Raw genomic sequence first — 16,385 nt, 5'->3', positions numbered from 1 at the left:
GCACTCCAGCCTGGTCGACAGAGTGAGACTCTTGTCTCAAAAAAAAAAAAAAATATATATATATATATATATACATAGAGAGAGAGAGAGAGAGACAAATTATAGCTGTATATATTGGACAAAGGGCTTTTAAGGAACTCTCAGACTCTGAGGTACCTGAAAGACGAGGCCACCCCTGTGGAGGTTGCTAGGCAACAGTCTGAACTCTTGCTCTAGGATGAGGTCTGGGATGTGGGATGGACAGGGGCTGGGAGCAGGCAAGTCAAAGGCCAAGACGGCCTCTCCAGGGCAAAGATGGAGGGTCCTCCCACGGGATGGGATAGCATGTGTCACACCTGTTAAAAAGACCCCAGCATATATGCCAAGCATATATGCACACTTTTTTCCCAGAGCTGCTGTTCCCCATTGACCCGGACACCCCTGCCAAACCCAACTCAGGCTAAGCCACCGTACAGGAGACCAGGCTGGTCTCAGATGAGCCCACCCCTGGGCTCCTGAGGGCACCAGGAAACCCTGCCACTGAGATGCCGGCTCTACCAGGAAACTGGAGTCAAAGATGCAGATGTTCAGAAACGCTTAAGAAAGAACGGACACGGGACTTCCTAAGAAACATTTAAAAGCCGAGTCTCTAATCCAATCATCTGAGGAAGATGCATTTTTATAAAACAAAAAAGTAAAAATAAAAGCACATACAAATCAGGAAATCTTGAGATGTAGGAGGCCAACTCTGACTGACAGTGAATAACACATTCTGAAAAATATCGCGTGTAGATTTACAGTCAATCAGAGGCTGGCAAACAGAAGAGAATCCCACGAGTAAAGGAATTTAAACTGATTGAAAACCTTGAGTAATTTTAGTGTCCCTGAGGATCAGTTAAAAGCAGAAGCTAGGATCTAATCCATGCTTCTCAAAGCCAGAGTCAGCCCAGCAGTGCTGCCCACTCCCTCCGGGGTCTGGCACCTACCCCAAGCTCTCTCTAGAAACCACTCATGAAAAGGTAGGTCCAGGCAGCCCCCATGTTCCACCCAACCCTCTCCTCCAGGACCCCTTTGTGTTAGGCTAGACATAGCCTCTTCTTGTCTCTTGCAAGGGCACTGATCACTGGATTTGGGGCCCACCTGCATAACCCAGATGATCTCATCTCAAGATCCTTAATTTAACCACATCTGCAAAGAACCATTTTCCATATAAGGTCCCATTCACAGACTCTAGGGATTTGAATGTGGACATATCTTCTGGCCCTGAGCGCTGTGTTAGTGCCTTTCCTAAGACACCTCCCCTTGATCCCATCCCATCACATTCCTTAGGGCCTGTGTCTGACCTGACTGCTGGGCTGCCCTCCCAAAAGCACAGCCTGGGCACTGCCTGCCCCAGCACGTGCCTCCAGGCCTGTCTGGTGTATTGCTGTCTTGATAAACTTGCTGTTTAAATTTCATTTTTAAAAGATATCTCAGCCGGGTGCGGTGGCTCACGCCTGTAATCCCAGCAATTTGGGAGGCCGAGGCGGGCAGATCACGAGGTCAGGGGATCGAGACCATCCTGGCTAATACGGTGAAACCCCCGTCTCTACTAAAAATACAAAAAATTAGCCGGGTGTGGTGGTGGGTGCCTGTAGTCCCAGCTACTGGGGAGGCTGAGGCAGGAGAATGGCGTGAACCCCGGAGGCGGAGCTTGCAGTGAGCCGAGATCGCGCCACTGCACTCCAGCCTGGAGGACAAAGCGAGACTCCGTCTCAAATTAAAAAAAAAAGAAAAGATATCTCTTCACTGGGGTTTCATCAAAGCAGGACCATTCTTTCTATTAATACTGATACATTCATTTTCTTTTTCTTTTTTTGGTGTTTGTTAAAAAGCAGACATGAAAAGAGAAGAAACCTACAGTGGTTTCCCCAACAGTAAAGAAACCGACCTACCCAGTCCCACCGGCCTAAGGTGACAACCAGTCCGCTTTTGGCAAGTTGAGGCTAGAGCACAGACTGAGTCAGAGACACAAATGTGAGACCAAATACACGCAAACTCCTGTTCAAGCCTCAAGTCAACCCACCCGGAAAACAAGCACACTCCTGCTGCATGCCAGCAGCCAAGCCCAGAAAGCCATGCTCTCATCTGTGCGCCCACTGGGTTTTCACCAGTCCCCTTTGGTGCTTACGTGGACTAAGCAAGGGAGGTGAGCGGCCAGGTTAGCAGGGGCCAGGGCGCCTCTCGGCAGGGCTAGGAGCAGGTGGACCCCAGAGTGGAGCCCACGTCACAGGCACATCCAAGGGGGAAAGGGATTACTTGAGGCAGGTCCTCCACCATTGCTGAGGGTGGAGGCAAAACAGAGAAAGCTGAGTAAGAAACTCAAACACCCACCATGGCCAGGGTCTCCCAAGGCATGGTGGGGGGCAGCAAACCCTCCTCAGGCTGCAGTCCCACGTGAGGTACCCTATGGAACCCAGCACAGAGCACAAACGTGCCACGAGCCCAGGCCATCACAGGGAAGCAGAGAAGCACACAGTGCGTCCTGGAGGGAGTTCTCCTGCCACTATGACAACATGACCACCATGTGTGCAGTAGGGAGAGGGGTAATGCTCGTTGCCTGCCCCCGAGGGCTCACCCTGTTTCCGGGGGGACAGATGCTCCCCAGGGCCCCCTGCCCCGAATTGTTTCTAGGATCTCAAGGAGTTCTCTGGGTAGAAAGTCCTTGCTTGAGGCAAAACATCTCATCGTGCCTTCATTTAGATTTTGAGTGAACATTTTGTTAAAGCCAGAACACCCTGACATGAGAGCAAGAGGATGGATGGCAGAAGGGACCAACACCACAGGGAAGCTGGGCATGCCACAGAGCCCAGTGCCTGCTGGCAGAGCCACTCCTCCAATCAATGTCTGAACAGTGGGGCCGGGAAGAAGTGGCGCTTGAACAGCTGCTGCCGTTTTTTTCTTTTTTGGATGAGTTGGAAATCCCATCAAGAACAAGCCACTTGGCCAGGTGTGGTGGTTCACACCTGTAATCTCAGCACTTTGGGAGGCCAAGGCAGGCTCATCACTTGAGGTCAGGAGTTAGAGACCAGCCTGGCCAACATGGTGAAACCCCATCTCTACTAAAAATACAAAAATTAGCCAGGCATGGTGGCACGTGCCTCTAATTGTAATACCAGCTACTCAGGAGGCTGAGGCAGGAGAATCACTTGAACCCAGGAGGCGGGGGCTGCAGTGAGCGGAGATTGTGCCAGTGCACTCCAGCTTGTGTGACATAGCGAGACTCCAGCTCAAAAAAAAAAAAGAAAAGAACAAGCCACTGAGCGAACACAAGGAAAAGATACAACAAAAACAAATTCCTCGTGAACAGGTGCACACCACCTGCCTGGCAATGGAGGCCCCACGCACAGTGCCCTCCTGGGACTCGCTGAGTCATCAGGTCGCCTTCTAGCTGTGTGACTGGAGGGGTCTACACAGCTCAGGGCAGGGCTGGGGGACAGCCCTCCTTGGGGACCCCAGAGAAACCAGTTCTAGGAGAGCGTGCTCAGCACCCGGGGAACCTCAAGCATGAGGCTCACGTAGGCCCAGCCAGCTCCTGCCTCCTATGCGTCCCCAGTGAGGAGCGGCACCTGCTGCTGGTGTCCGCGGCTCTTACCTGGGTTGAGGACTGGCTGGACGATGTCCCCGTTCCTCCACTTGGTCTCCATGCGCTCCAGCTTCTGGGCTTCATACCGCTTCCGGCCCTCCTCCTCCTGCTCCTGCCGGGAATACTGCGGGAAACCAAAGACAGGTCAGGCCCAGGCAGAACACGGCCTCCTCCCCTCGCTGGGCGGCCACGACCCCAGGCCCCTTATGTCACATAGCCTTGTGTAACTGGGACTATTTTTTCTTCTGTTCATGTGTGTTTAATATAAGTAATAAGAATACAGGAAGAGTAAAATCCCATGTGGCTCCACTCCCCAGAGAGACAACCTGGGTCAAGTGTTTGGTTTAGATCCTTCCTGGAATTGCTTTAGTGTCTACAAATATATAAAAAGCTCTATGGTGCTGTATGTGGAGCTTAAAAGCAACTGTGTATCCATTTAACGTAATTTTTGTAACTATGTGGGCACTTAGCTTGTTCCCAATTTTTCTTTTCTTTTCTTGTTTTTTGAGATGGAGTCTCGCTCTGTCCCAGGCTGAAGTGCAGTGGCGCAATCTCAGCTCACTGCAACCTCCGCCTCCTGGGTTCAAGTGATTCTCCTGCCTCAGCCTCCCCAGTAGCTGGGACTACAGGTGCCCGCCACCATGCCCGGCTAATTTTTGTATTTTTAGTAGAGATGGGGTTTCACCATGTTGGCCAGGCTGGTCTTGATCTCTTGACCTTGCGATCTGCCCGCCTCAGCCTCCCAAAGTGCTGGGATTACAGGCGTGAGCCACTGTGCCCGGTCCCCGCTCTTTCACTATTAAAACCATACTGATCCTAGGTTACTTAAAATCATTTTGCACTGTCCCATTCCTTCCTAGGATTCATTAAAGAATAAAGGGATCCTCAGAAAGGCCCCACCCACTCTCCCAAGTCCGTGACAGAGCAGGAACACTGTGTGTCCCTGATGACCCTTGGCCAATCGAACAGGTTATATATTAGTAGAGAATGGGCAGTCAAAGATGGAACCGTCCCCCCACCGCTCTCTGAATGAATCACAGGGGTTTTGACTCCAGAAGTTAAAAATAAATGTGACTATAAGACTCAGCACAGGCCGGGCATGGTGGCTCACGCCTGTAATCCCAGCAATTTGGGAGGCTGAGGCGGGTGGATCACTTGAGGTCAGGAGTTCGAGACTAGCCTGGCCAACATGATGAAACCCCGTCTCTACTAAAAATACCAAAATTAGCCAGGGGTGGTGGTGGGCACCTGTAGTCTTAGCCACTTGGGAGGCTGAGGCAAGGGAATTGCTTGAACCCGGGAGATGGAGGTTGCAGTGAGCCGAGATTGCGCCACTGCACTCCAGCCTGGGCGACAGAGCAAGACTCCATCTAAAAAAATAAATAAGTAAATAAAAAAGACCAACAACTCAGCACAAAAACCAAAGCTCCTGAGTCCCGGGACACAACAGGGGGATACTGCATTTCTTGGACGTAATAGACGGTCCACTCACTGCCCTCCTGTGCACAGTGAAGGGGATGCACCACACTCGGATGGAACCCTCGGAGGGGCCCTCGGGGCCTGTGTGCTGGCCCCAGGCTGGTTCCAGACCCTCTGCCTGCTCCATCCCCCAGGACCTTCTCCCTCCCTCTTGGCCTGGCCAGGGGCCGACTACCACCTGGCTGTTCTGATTAGCCTCCACTTCTGCTCTCACATTCACTCAACCAACCATTCCAGCTGAGCTTGTGGGGAAGCCACAGAACTCAGGGCCCCTCTGGGCCCCTCGGCCGCCTGTTGAAGCCCCTCTGACCTAAGCAAGTTCACTTCAGATGGCTGTGTTAGGCCTTCTTTCAAAAGCCAGTTTTAAACATCTCGATAATTCCTGCTCATGGCTCAGCTCCAAAATTGTGCAGGGCCTGAGCACCATTCACCATTCCTCAGCTTAATTACCCATCATCTTCAGTTGAGAACCCATCTTCAAAAGAGGCTGAGAAGGGAGCTGAAGGGTTTGTTCAAAAGAAGCAAACTGTGGGGAGTGTTTTAAGTTGCAGTGGATAATTCAACCTTTTCCTCCATAAATAAACCACGTCCTAATGTTCCACTGGCCAAGTAATGACTGTGAGAAGAGAGTCTGTGCTGTGTGTCTACCTAGGAACATTGGTGGGTGAACTTCAGCATCCTCGAGAGATGCCTTTTAAAGGGATTTTTTTTTTAAAGGAGCCAGCCCCCGGTCTAATAAATCCTCGTGGTACCCAGTACATTTGTCTGGGCTTGGCGGGGACACAGGGAAATGATGGGGCCCGGTCCTGGACACAAGCCACGAGGAGAAGCCCAGCCTCCTCCCCGACGCTGCCTTTCCATCTGGGAACAAAACCGCTGGAACATTTTAATGATGGCTGGCACCTAACTCTCACCCCCAAGAGCTCATCAAACCCAACTGATCTGAAGCAGCAGACAGCGTGGCCCAAATATCTAAGAGACAGGCTGTGAACCTCTTCGCTCGAGCACACATTCAGACATTTGAAAAAACCAAAGCATCCACCCCCGACGGCCACTCAGCCTGTCCAGGGCTGCGGCTGCCCCTCTGGTCATCCTGGGGCCCCTCGGGCCCATCACAGGGCCACCGAGGTTCCCTGCTCACTGGGAAAGCTGCAGGCAGGCTAGGGAGGAAGGTGGAACAAAGAAAAGACGTCCTGCACTAGACGACTGTGCACACGGCCAGCAGCTGGGTTCCTCCAGAGAGATGCACACATCCAGGAAACCAGTGTGTGTGTGTGTGTGTGTGTGTGTGGTGTGTGTGTGCATGAGTGTTCAAGATATCTACATGCATATGTATGTGACATCTCTATTTGTATGTGTGTATATATTATATATATCTGTATATCTATACATACAGGGATGTACATTTTCCTAAATCAGGGATGGCTGTCTGTAGAAAGGTCAGTGGGAGCATGCTCATGGAATATAAGACAGCCCTGTGGCCAGGCCACCAGCAGATGAGCATAAATGCCCACCGGGGCCAGGAAAGGAAGCTATACTTTCTGGGATTCCTAAGCAGGCCTCTGGCTGGGCCCACCAGTGAAAACCAGGAGACCTAGATTCCAAATCAGCGGGAGGTTTATACTACGTGGGCCTAGCGTGTGTTGGGGGGAAGATGGTGCAAATAGCTCTGAACAACAGCTGCAGCTGAGAACTGTGCAGCCTCTCCCATCTGCGGCTCTGGCTGCCTCGGCTCCGTGGAATGGTTTCAACAACTCCTCGACAAGGCCAAGTTGATATTTATGTCTCATCAAACCCACTATACAAAGGAAATGAAAAAGCAACTGGGAGCTCCTCCAGGTTGTGGGAGGGAAGGAGCTAATTACTGGGCAAGGAGAGGCGAGGCTAAGAGGGGCCACACTGAAAGCACCCTGTCCCTGCAGCGAGGGGACGGAAGCCAGGGGAGTCAGAAGCTACCCGTCCCCTCCACTGGCCAAAAACCCAACAGCTCTTGGCGCATCGATCCTAAGTGACAAGGCAGCAAAAGTGACTGTGTTCAGGTCCAGACCCGCCCCTCGGTATCACCCGCCTGAGATGCACCATGAGATGCTGAAGCCAGGCACGGGGCCTGGGAGAGATTTCAGAACTGGGTAGCATCTGAAAATTAAATCCGTTAAATGCTATGTCTCAATATTTACATGTGATGTGGCTCACTGAATGCCAAGGGCTAAGAGAAAAGCATGAACGTGGGGTGGGTGCACTTGCAATTCTGCGGAGAACAGTCAGGAGCCCCCACCTGACCCCCGCTCCTTAGGTCTTCAACCACCCCCGAGTTAGCACTGCTGAAAATGACCACAGCTTCCATCTCAGCCAAGAAGCAGGGAGAGAGGAGAACAGCCCCACGAAGAACAAGAGACGGGAGAGGGTGTTGAACCGAGGGCTGGTGCAGTGGGTTGAACAGCATCCCTCAAAATGTATATCCACCTGAAACCTCAAAATGCAAACGCTTCCAAAAACCAGGTCTTTGTAGTTGTAAATAGTTAGAATGAGGTCACAGCGGAATGGGACGGGCCCTGAGCCCAGTGACCCACGCTCCTGTAAGCAGGCTGTGCGAAGATGGAGGCAGAAGCTTCAGTGACGCAGCCTCAGCCAAGGGACGCCTGGAGCCACCCGGCGCTGGAGAGGCCGGGAGGGATCCTCGCCTGGGGCCGGTGGAAGGCGCGGGGCCTTGCCCATACCTTTGCACTTCTGGCCTCCAGAACTGTGACAGAATCAACTTCTATTGTTTGAGAGCTACCCAGTCAGTGGCACTTTGTCACGGCAGCCCCGGGACACTGTCAGGCGGGAGTGTGAGACCTCGGACTCCACACTCCGACCCTGAGCCCCCGCCCACTGGCCAGATTCTGGCAGGCTGCCATCCTGCTCTCATAAAACCAAAGCTGCAGCCACCAGCCTGCCCTTCCCATTAAATATGGACAGGGCTCCCCTGTCACCAAGATTAAAAAAAAAACAAAACCTAGGCCAAAAAGCAGCTGGACCCAGCAGCCAGCCACACCTACCTGGGGAGACACCCCACCCAGACCTTCACTGCCCTCTGAGGAGACCCTGGCAGGGTGCCTGGTCAGACACGGAGCTGGGGACAGAAGAGATGGCAGGAAGCAGGTCTCAGGGAGCACCTCCCCAGTCTCACATGAGCAGGGACCAAGGCCCCATCAGCCCTGGTGACCGGGGGGCCACAGGAAGACGGTGAGCCAGGCCTCCTACAGGCGGGAAGTGGCCTGCGCCCGGCAAACGCTGGGGAGGGAACCAGGGCTTCCGGCAGCGGCAAGAGCACCCAGCGTCTCTATTGGGTCTGGAAGCAAAAAGAGCAGGCACCAATTCCTGACAATCTGGTTCTCGGCTTTATTATTTCTAAAAATGTATTCTATATATATATATCTCAGCCGGAGGAAAAGCTCCCTGCCAGGGCCCACACTGCAGACTCAGAATCCCGGTTCCTTCCCTCTAAGAACAGCTCCTCCTGGGGGCTGAGGCCTGTGGACCGCAGGGTCAGGCTGCAGGAGGAGCTGGTCACATCTGTCCTTGGACTCGCCAGTGAACTTGGGGCACAGGAGAAGGAGGCGAGGGAGTACTTTTAGGGAATGAATTAAATTTCTTTATTCCCAACGTCTCCCCTCCAGGAATCTGTATGCGTGGCTTCCACAGGCCTGCCCATGGCGGGACCCCCTGACAACATAATGAACTGGTATTATGAAAGGTGCTTCCACCGGGCGCAGTCGTTCACGCCTGTAATCCCAGCACTTTGGGAGGCCGAGGTGGGTGGATCATGAGGTCAGGAGATCGAGACCATCCTGGCTAACACGGAGAAACCCTGTCTCTACTAAAAAATTATATAAAATAATTAGCTGGGTGTGGTGGCAGGCATCTGTAGTCCCAGCTACTCAGGAGGCTGAGGCAGGAGAATGGCATGAACCTGGGAGGCGGAGCTTGCAGTGAGCCGAGATTGTGCCACTGCACTCCAGCCTGGGCAACAGAGCAAGATTCTGTCTCAAAAAAACAAAAAAACAAACAAAAGAAAGAAAGAAAGAAAGATGCTTCCAACCACAGCGAAGCCAGAAATGAGAGAAACCCAGAAAAGGAGGCAGACCCCAGCAGGGGACAAGAAGGGAGAAAGACAAAAGCTCATATGAGAGCTGTCTCCACAGCCACTGCGTCAGAAGCAGAGATCAGAACCAGCTTGCAGGGGCCACGGGGGAGCAGCCAGCCCGGCCCGGGCAGCCTGGTGGTCCTGGCTCCCGAAAGGACATGTCACTATCACAATCCTGTCACCGTCTTTTCTCTGGTTAGAGAGTGTGACAAAAAGGTCCCTAGGTTGGAGGGATGTTTACGTCCACGGGTTCTGAGCCAGCTTACGCTCACATTTCCAGCATGAATTAAACATACATTAGAAGATCCCACACAGACATGTCTCCTCCCTACCCGTGTTTCCTCAGAGGCAGGACAGAAACTCCTGTGGAGCCCGGGATGCCCTGCCCAGCCCAGAGGGGACACTGCCTGCTGACGGACCTGGCCCCCTGTGCCCTAGCTCTGGCCTGTTGCTCCCTTGGGACCCTTAGCTGAACGAGCCCCCCACCATCAGGTGAGGTGACCTGATCTCTGCCATCTGCCCCCAAGAGAGAAGTAGAAAGGGCACCTTACCACAACAGGAGGCACCTCGAGGACCTTGTCCACGTTCTTCAGCGACAGGGGCACATACCACAGGGTGGCCTTATTCGTCAGCTTTTTGGCACCTTAAGAGAAGAAAATCACATTAAATGACGCCCGGGAGACGGGGTGGGAATGTGAGCGGCCAGGCACGTGGCAGCTGCTGCTCCAGCACCCGGTCCCAGTACCTGAAACACACCGCACTGTGCACCACCTCTCTGGCCCCCAACCCCCAGGGCCCCAAGGCCTTTTCAGCATCCTGGCCAGGGGGTGCTGCCATCACGTGAGTGCGGACAAACAGAACAACAGACCCCAGAGCCCATGGAGAGAGGCTGCGTGGGGCCCACCCCCATCACAAGGCATGCTCCCCCAAAACTGGCTTGAGCTCAGGACCCCAGCCCCTCCCAACACACCCACTCTGGGGCAGTTCTCCCTTTCCAGGGGCTGCTGAAAAGACTTCAGACCATGTGGTTTAAGCCTGGATGGTCCGGAGCTGGTCAGCCACAACACCCAACAGGGATCACCCTGGAGGGCACCAACTGCAGGCGACCTCCTCTTCCTGGTGTTTTGACAGAAAGGGAGCTTGATTATGAAAACACATCAGAGGCTCCCGATGAGCCTCCCAGACAGAGGGAAAGGACTGATTGGCTGCAGGCAGACGCCCTTCGTTCTGCCCGGGCACACGAGGCTGAGCCTACTTCACCTGCTGGCTCAAGTCTCCACCAACTGATCGCTGCTGACATCGAACGTCAAAATCAAAAGTGCCTTGCTGGGGAACTTGACGTCCTGATGCTCAGACAAGTAACGTCTTCTGCAGATCCCATCCACCTGTCTAAGCACTGCCAAGAACTCCCGCCAAACGGGGAAGCCCAGAAAGACACTTGGCCCATACAGACGTGCAGGCTGCAGAGGCTCGGGAGGATGTGGAGGCTGTGCCCAGGCAGAGCAGCCCAGGGGAGGGGCAGGGGGGATGGCCAGGGCCCCCACAGCCCAAAGCACAGAGCAGCGGAGCCAGCTCATCAAAGCCCCATTTTTGCCACCCCAGGAACTTCCTTTCCTTCACACCAGACACTCGGGTGGGCTGCCAGCCCATCCAAAGCTCCACCAGAAGCTTCCAGGTGCCAAGAGACGGGCTATAGGCTGCTGACTCCTTGGGGCACTGAGCCCACCCACAGAGCAAAGTGGGGCTGCAGGACAGGGAGACCTGTCCATGCTGAGAAACACAGGCTCGTGGCCTGCTGGGGCTAAAGGAGCCTAGAGATCCCTGGTGTACACCCCTCACTTGTACAGAAGGAGCCTGAGGCCCAGAGACATCTAGGGGTTTACCCAGGGTCACACAGCAACTTGGTGCCATACTCCCACGTCCCAGTCATTTCAGAGAAGTATCTGCAAGGATGCCTTTAAAAAGTGGCTTTGTCAGGCACGGTGGCTCACACTTGTAATCCCAGCACTCTGGGAGGCTGAGGTGGGTGGATCACTTGAGCTCAGGAGTTCCAGACCAGCCTGGGCAACATGGCGAAACCCTGTCTCTACCAAAAATACAAAAAATTAGCTGGGTTGGCTGGGCACGGTGGCTCACACCTGTAATCCCAGCACTTTGGGAGGCCGAGGCAGGCAGATCACCTGAGGTCGGGAGTTCGAGACCAGCCTGACCAACATGGGGAAACCCTGTCTCTACTAAAAATACAAAAATTAGCCGGGTGTGGTGGTGCCTGTAATCCCAGCTACTCAGGAGGCTGAGGCAGGAGAACAGCTTGAACCCGGGAGGCAGAGGTTGCGGTGAGCCGAGATGGCGCTACTGCACTCTAGGCTGGGCAACAAGAGCAAAACTCTGTCTCAAAAAAAAAAAAAAAAAAAATTAGCTGGGCATGGCGGTGCACACCTGTGGTCCCAAAGGCTGAGATAGGAGGATCGCTTGAGCCCGGAAGGCAGAGATTACAGTGAGCCTAGATTGCACCACTGCACTCCAGCCTGGGTGACAGAGCGAGGCCCTGTCTTAAAAAAATAAATAAAAGTGGCTTCTTCAATGTGGAAGATCCTCACTATAAAGCAGAAGAGTGAACTGCAGGAAATAACGGAGGAAAGGGAGACAGGAGCAGCCCCAGGGCCCTGCCCAAAATCCCCAGAGGAGCTCACTTCCCACCAGTTACCTGAACCTGACTTCCCAAGGCAAAGCACTTTTCCTCAATAAACACAGCCCCAGGCTCCAAGTCAAGCCCCAGGGGGCCCATTAAGAAAAGGCCTGTGCCTGCCCCTCCTCCCCGCACGGAACACACCTTGAGAACGTGGGGCTCCCAGTGCTTGGGAACCACAGGCAAATAATATGGGAAAATATTTCCACCGCACTTTGACTGAGAGTGAATCTGACAACCTGCTTTTGGGAATAAAGATTTCCTGTTGGATTCAGCTAGAGCCAGCCTGACAAGCCGGTTTCCATGACAACTCGAGTGGCCCTCTGGACCTAAATGAACACCATGGAGCAAATGAGGCAAACATGCTAATTGTATTTTCTCCATCATTTAATGAAACCATCAAAAGACAACGGCAGTATTAAAAAATTATCTCTCAGCCAGCTGCGGTGGCTTACGCCTGTAATCCCAGCACTTTGGCAGGCCGAGGCAGGCGGATCACGAGCTCAGAATCAAGACCATCCTGGCTAACAGGTCTCTACTAAAAATACAAAAAAATTAGCCAGGCACGGTGACACGTGCCTGTAATCCCAGCTACTAGGGAGGCTGAGGCAGGAGAATCACTTGAACCTGACAGGGGGAGGTTGTAATGAGCCGAGATCGCGCCACTGCACTCCAGCCTGCGTGACAGAGCAAGACTTGGTCTCAAAAAAAAAAAAAAAAAAAATCTCTTAAAATCTTAAGAGCTCCCAGCTATTTTTCTGGAGCAATTCACAGCGATCACATCCCAGTTAGCTTAATACTTTGACAGTTGCTGGAGATAAATGAGCTGCCTCAAAGGCAAGGTTTGCGGGTCGTCTGCCTGGGCCTGTGCTCGCTCAGCGGCCTCGTGACAGGCAGCACAGCCCAGGTAGAGGGGACACACAGAACAGGGGACCCCTGTCTCCTGGGGTGGAGACAGCACACAGATGTCACGCACACAGCTTATGACTCAGCCTGCTCCGGGCCAGGGTCCCCGCGCGCATCCTCTGCCCCCACCTGCAATACCCCATCTTTCAGAGGTCACCACCCATTCAGCCAGTGCTCCCCGTGTGCCCACCATGTGCCAGGCACTGTTCTTGGTGTTGGGGCCTTCATGAGTTCAATTTCCAGGGGACACATGGGCAGAGACAGAGAAGGGCCTCAAGAGAACAATAGAGACTGCAGAGAGAGATGGCAGAGAAGCAGAAGCACAGACGAGGAGATGAGCGAGACAGAGGGGGAGATGAGACCCGCAGTCACAGAGTAAGACAACAGCGGGCTCCGGGGCCTGACCAAGATATGGAGAAAAGCCACAGCCTCGGGGTTCCAAGGCCTCCCTGCCCAGCCCCTGCTACAGGGAAAAGGCTGAAGCTGGGAGGAAGAACCTGGGGCACCGCCCAGCCCCACTGGGAGAAGCCTTCATGTGCTGGCAAGCGCTGGCAAGCGTATCCTGCCTTCTCTAAGCCTCACGTGCACGACAGGGCAATGCCAGCCCTGATGTCTCCAGGGAGGAGGGGTGGGCATCTCTGTCCCTCTCTGAGCCCATCGTTCGGAGGAGGAGGAGAAGGCCGAGGGCTGTGGTGGCCAGGACACAGCGGGGAGGCTGAGAAGCTCCCAGCACCTTCTGGGTGAGCTGGTGGGGGCTGCTCTCTCATGCTCACGCCTGCCCTGGCTCTGCACAGGAGCCTCTCCCCCTCTCAGCCCCTAAAGAGCGAGGGATCCCCACGAATATGTCAGATCGTGTCATCCTCATCAAAACCCCATCAGCCAGCATGTCTCAGCACTGACGCCCAGTTCTTCCTGGTCGCCTCTGCTCCTTCACTTATTCATTCATTCATTTGCTCATCCACTATTGGTTCCATGTCTATTATGAACCAGCAGAAGCGGCCAGGAAAGGGAAGTTCATGATCTGGGGAGTTCCTCAAGCTCAGTACCCCTGACCTTTGGCCTGCATCACTCTCTGCTGTGGGGACAGCGGGTCCCAGCCATGCTGAAAGCCTGAGAACACCTTTCCGTCTCCCTGCCTCTCTCCCCATCATCCCAAACTGCTCAGCCGGGCTCGGTGGCTCATGCCTGTAATCCCAGCCCTTTGGGAGGCCAAGGCGGCTGGATCACCTGAGGCCTGAGGTCAGGAGTTTCAGACCACCCTGGCCATCATGGTGAAACCCTCTCTACTAAAAATACAAAAATTAGCCAGGTATGGTGGCTCATGCCTGTAATCCCAGCTACTCAGGAGGCTGAAGCAGGAGAATAGCTTGAACCTGGGAGGCAGAGGTTGCGGTGAGCCAAGATTGCACCACTGCACTCCAGACTGGGCAACAGAGTGAGACACCATCTCAAACAAAAAAAAAAACAAAAAAACCAACCTGCTCATCAGGGCTTCCTCTGAGGCTGTGGCCTCTGATGGAGACCACAAAGGGGGCTTCCATGGCAGAAAACCTGCAAAGCAGATCCCTTCCTGGCATTTTTGAAGCCACCAACTCCTGCAATGACAAAGGGTGCTGCTGACTGGGCCCTCACAAGCAGGAAGGTCCCAGGAAGCAGGAGAGCGCGGCAGGCCATCCCTCCTCTCCAGGAAGGGGCCAAGGCTCCACCCCCAGCAGAGTCGGAGAAGAGCTGCGACCTCACAGGAGATGGCAGGGAAACCCCAAGGCCCCTAAAGTGGGGAACCCACCCAGCCCTGAGCAGCCTCTCCCAAGTCATGGACACTGCTCCTGATGTGGGAGGTGCCCATACACCCCTTCCTGTGCCACATCCTGAGACCAGCATCCAGGGTCCCTCTGATGTCAGAGGTGCCTGCTGAGGGAGCAGCAGGCAATGGGAACGCAGACCACCTTCCACCCCAGGCCCTTGCTCAGCTCCATCTGCCCACCTGCCGGAGCTGGGCTGACACAGCCATTCTAATCAACCCTGCTGAGGTCCTCAGAATGTTCTAGATGCATAACTGTGCTTGCTACCGGCCTGTCATGAGGAAAAGGACTCGAGCCCCTTAAACAGCTGTGAGCTGGCACTCCACCGGGCAGCCACTGCTGAGGAACAGGCATGGGGAAGAGGAGGAAACCGGCCCAGCCTCTCTGCATGGGAGGACTGGTGACCTGGGAGGTGGCAGGGAGAGGGCCAGGGGCAGGGGAAGAGGCCCGCCTTCCCCCTCACCTCCCGTCCCCAGCCTGGGTATAAAAAGAAGCGTGAGCTGGTGAACACTGGAGCCGCCCCCTCCTGCAGCGCCCAGTGGGAAGGGGAAGGGGGTTTCCATGGTTACCATGGCCAAGGAGGAGAATATTCAGATGAAAGCAGAGGCAAAGGTTCACCCAGTGAGCTTCTATCTGAGCCTGGTTTCTGGGGCTCCCAGGAGCAGGCAGTGTCCTCTCTGGAGCAAACACCTCCCTATGCTTGAGGAGGGCAAGCAGGGCAGGGAGACCTGCAGAGGGGTGGATGGTGCATACCGGCCTCACAGCCCGCGCCCAGCCCCTGCCATGGATGAGCTGGCCACGGGCAGCAGGACAGGCAGCGGTGATGTGCTCAGGCCGGACCCGGACAGCAGGGTTGAGTCCTGCTCCGGGTAACTGAACTCGTTTCTTAGCCCCTCTGCGCCCGTTTCCTGTCTGCAAAATCAGGGCAGTGGGCATAGCTGCTCCCAGGGCCATGGCGGGAGGTGAGAGAGGTCTCATTGGCGGAAAAGGGGCCAGGCCCTGGAGCGTCCTCTGCCCTCAGGAGGGAAGCAGCTGTGTAGCCACGGCCCTTACTGCTCCAGTCACCACTGTCGCTCCCAGAAGTACCTGTGAGGATGTTTTCGGACATCACGTTGACCTGCACCTCCACAGAGTGCTTGGAGGTGTAGGTGATCTCCGCGCTGACATGCGCCACCTCACCGATGCACATGGGAGACAGGAAGTCGGTGCGCTCGACACGAGCCAGGGCGGCCACACAGCGCTCCTGTGGAGACAGAAGCAGTGGTCAGCCAAGGTCAGCCAGCCCAGCCCCGAGAGCCCCCCCGGGACATGCTCCCTGGAAACCGCCTTTGCCTTTGCTTTCATTCCCCAATGTGAAAGCAACCAATGTATCGCAATTTATTGGCACCGTGCTTCTTTTTTTTTTATGAACGGAGTCTCGCTCTGTCGCCCAGGCTGGAGTGCAGTGGCAAGATCTCGGCTCACTGCAAGCTCCACCTCCCGGGTTCACGTCATTCTCCTGCCTCAGCCTCCCGAGTAGCTGGGACTACAGGCGTCCGCCACCACACCCGACTAATTTTTTGTTTTTTTGTTTTGTTTTTTGTTTTTGAGACGGAGTCTCCCTCTGTCGCCCAGGCTGGAGGGCAGTGGTGTGATCTCCCCTCACTGCAAGCTCCACCTCCCGGGTTCACACCATTCTCCTGCCTCAGCCTCCTGAGTAGCTGGGACTACAGGCGTCTGCTACCACACCCGGCTAATTTTTTCGTATTTTTAATAGAGACGGGGTTTCACTCTGTTAGC

At 54.4% G+C, this 16,385-nt stretch overlaps 1 protein-coding gene across 3 annotated transcripts in view; it reads right to left on the bottom strand.

Moving 5' to 3' along the window:
- Positions 1–16,385, bottom strand: part of ACOT7 (acyl-CoA thioesterase 7) — a 126,743-nt gene that overhangs the window by 57,623 nt on the left and 52,735 nt on the right. For all 3 annotated transcript variants that reach the window (XM_024230732.2, XM_009235677.3, NM_001132585.1), the window contains 3 exon segments: positions 15,693–15,849; positions 9,761–9,852; positions 3,614–3,728 (listed from right to left, as the gene is read on the bottom strand). In XM_024230732.2, coding sequence (XP_024086500.1) covers positions 3,614–3,728; positions 9,761–9,852; positions 15,693–15,849 — 364 coding nt within the window.

This window comes from Pongo abelii, chromosome 1 (assembly GCF_028885655.2).
Source record: "Pongo abelii isolate AG06213 chromosome 1, NHGRI_mPonAbe1-v2.0_pri, whole genome shotgun sequence".
In the NCBI taxonomy this organism is placed as follows: Eukaryota; Metazoa; Chordata; class Mammalia; order Primates; family Hominidae; genus Pongo; species Pongo abelii.
Note: the sequence above shows the minus strand (reverse complement) of the source record. Positions and strands in the feature narration are given on the sequence as shown.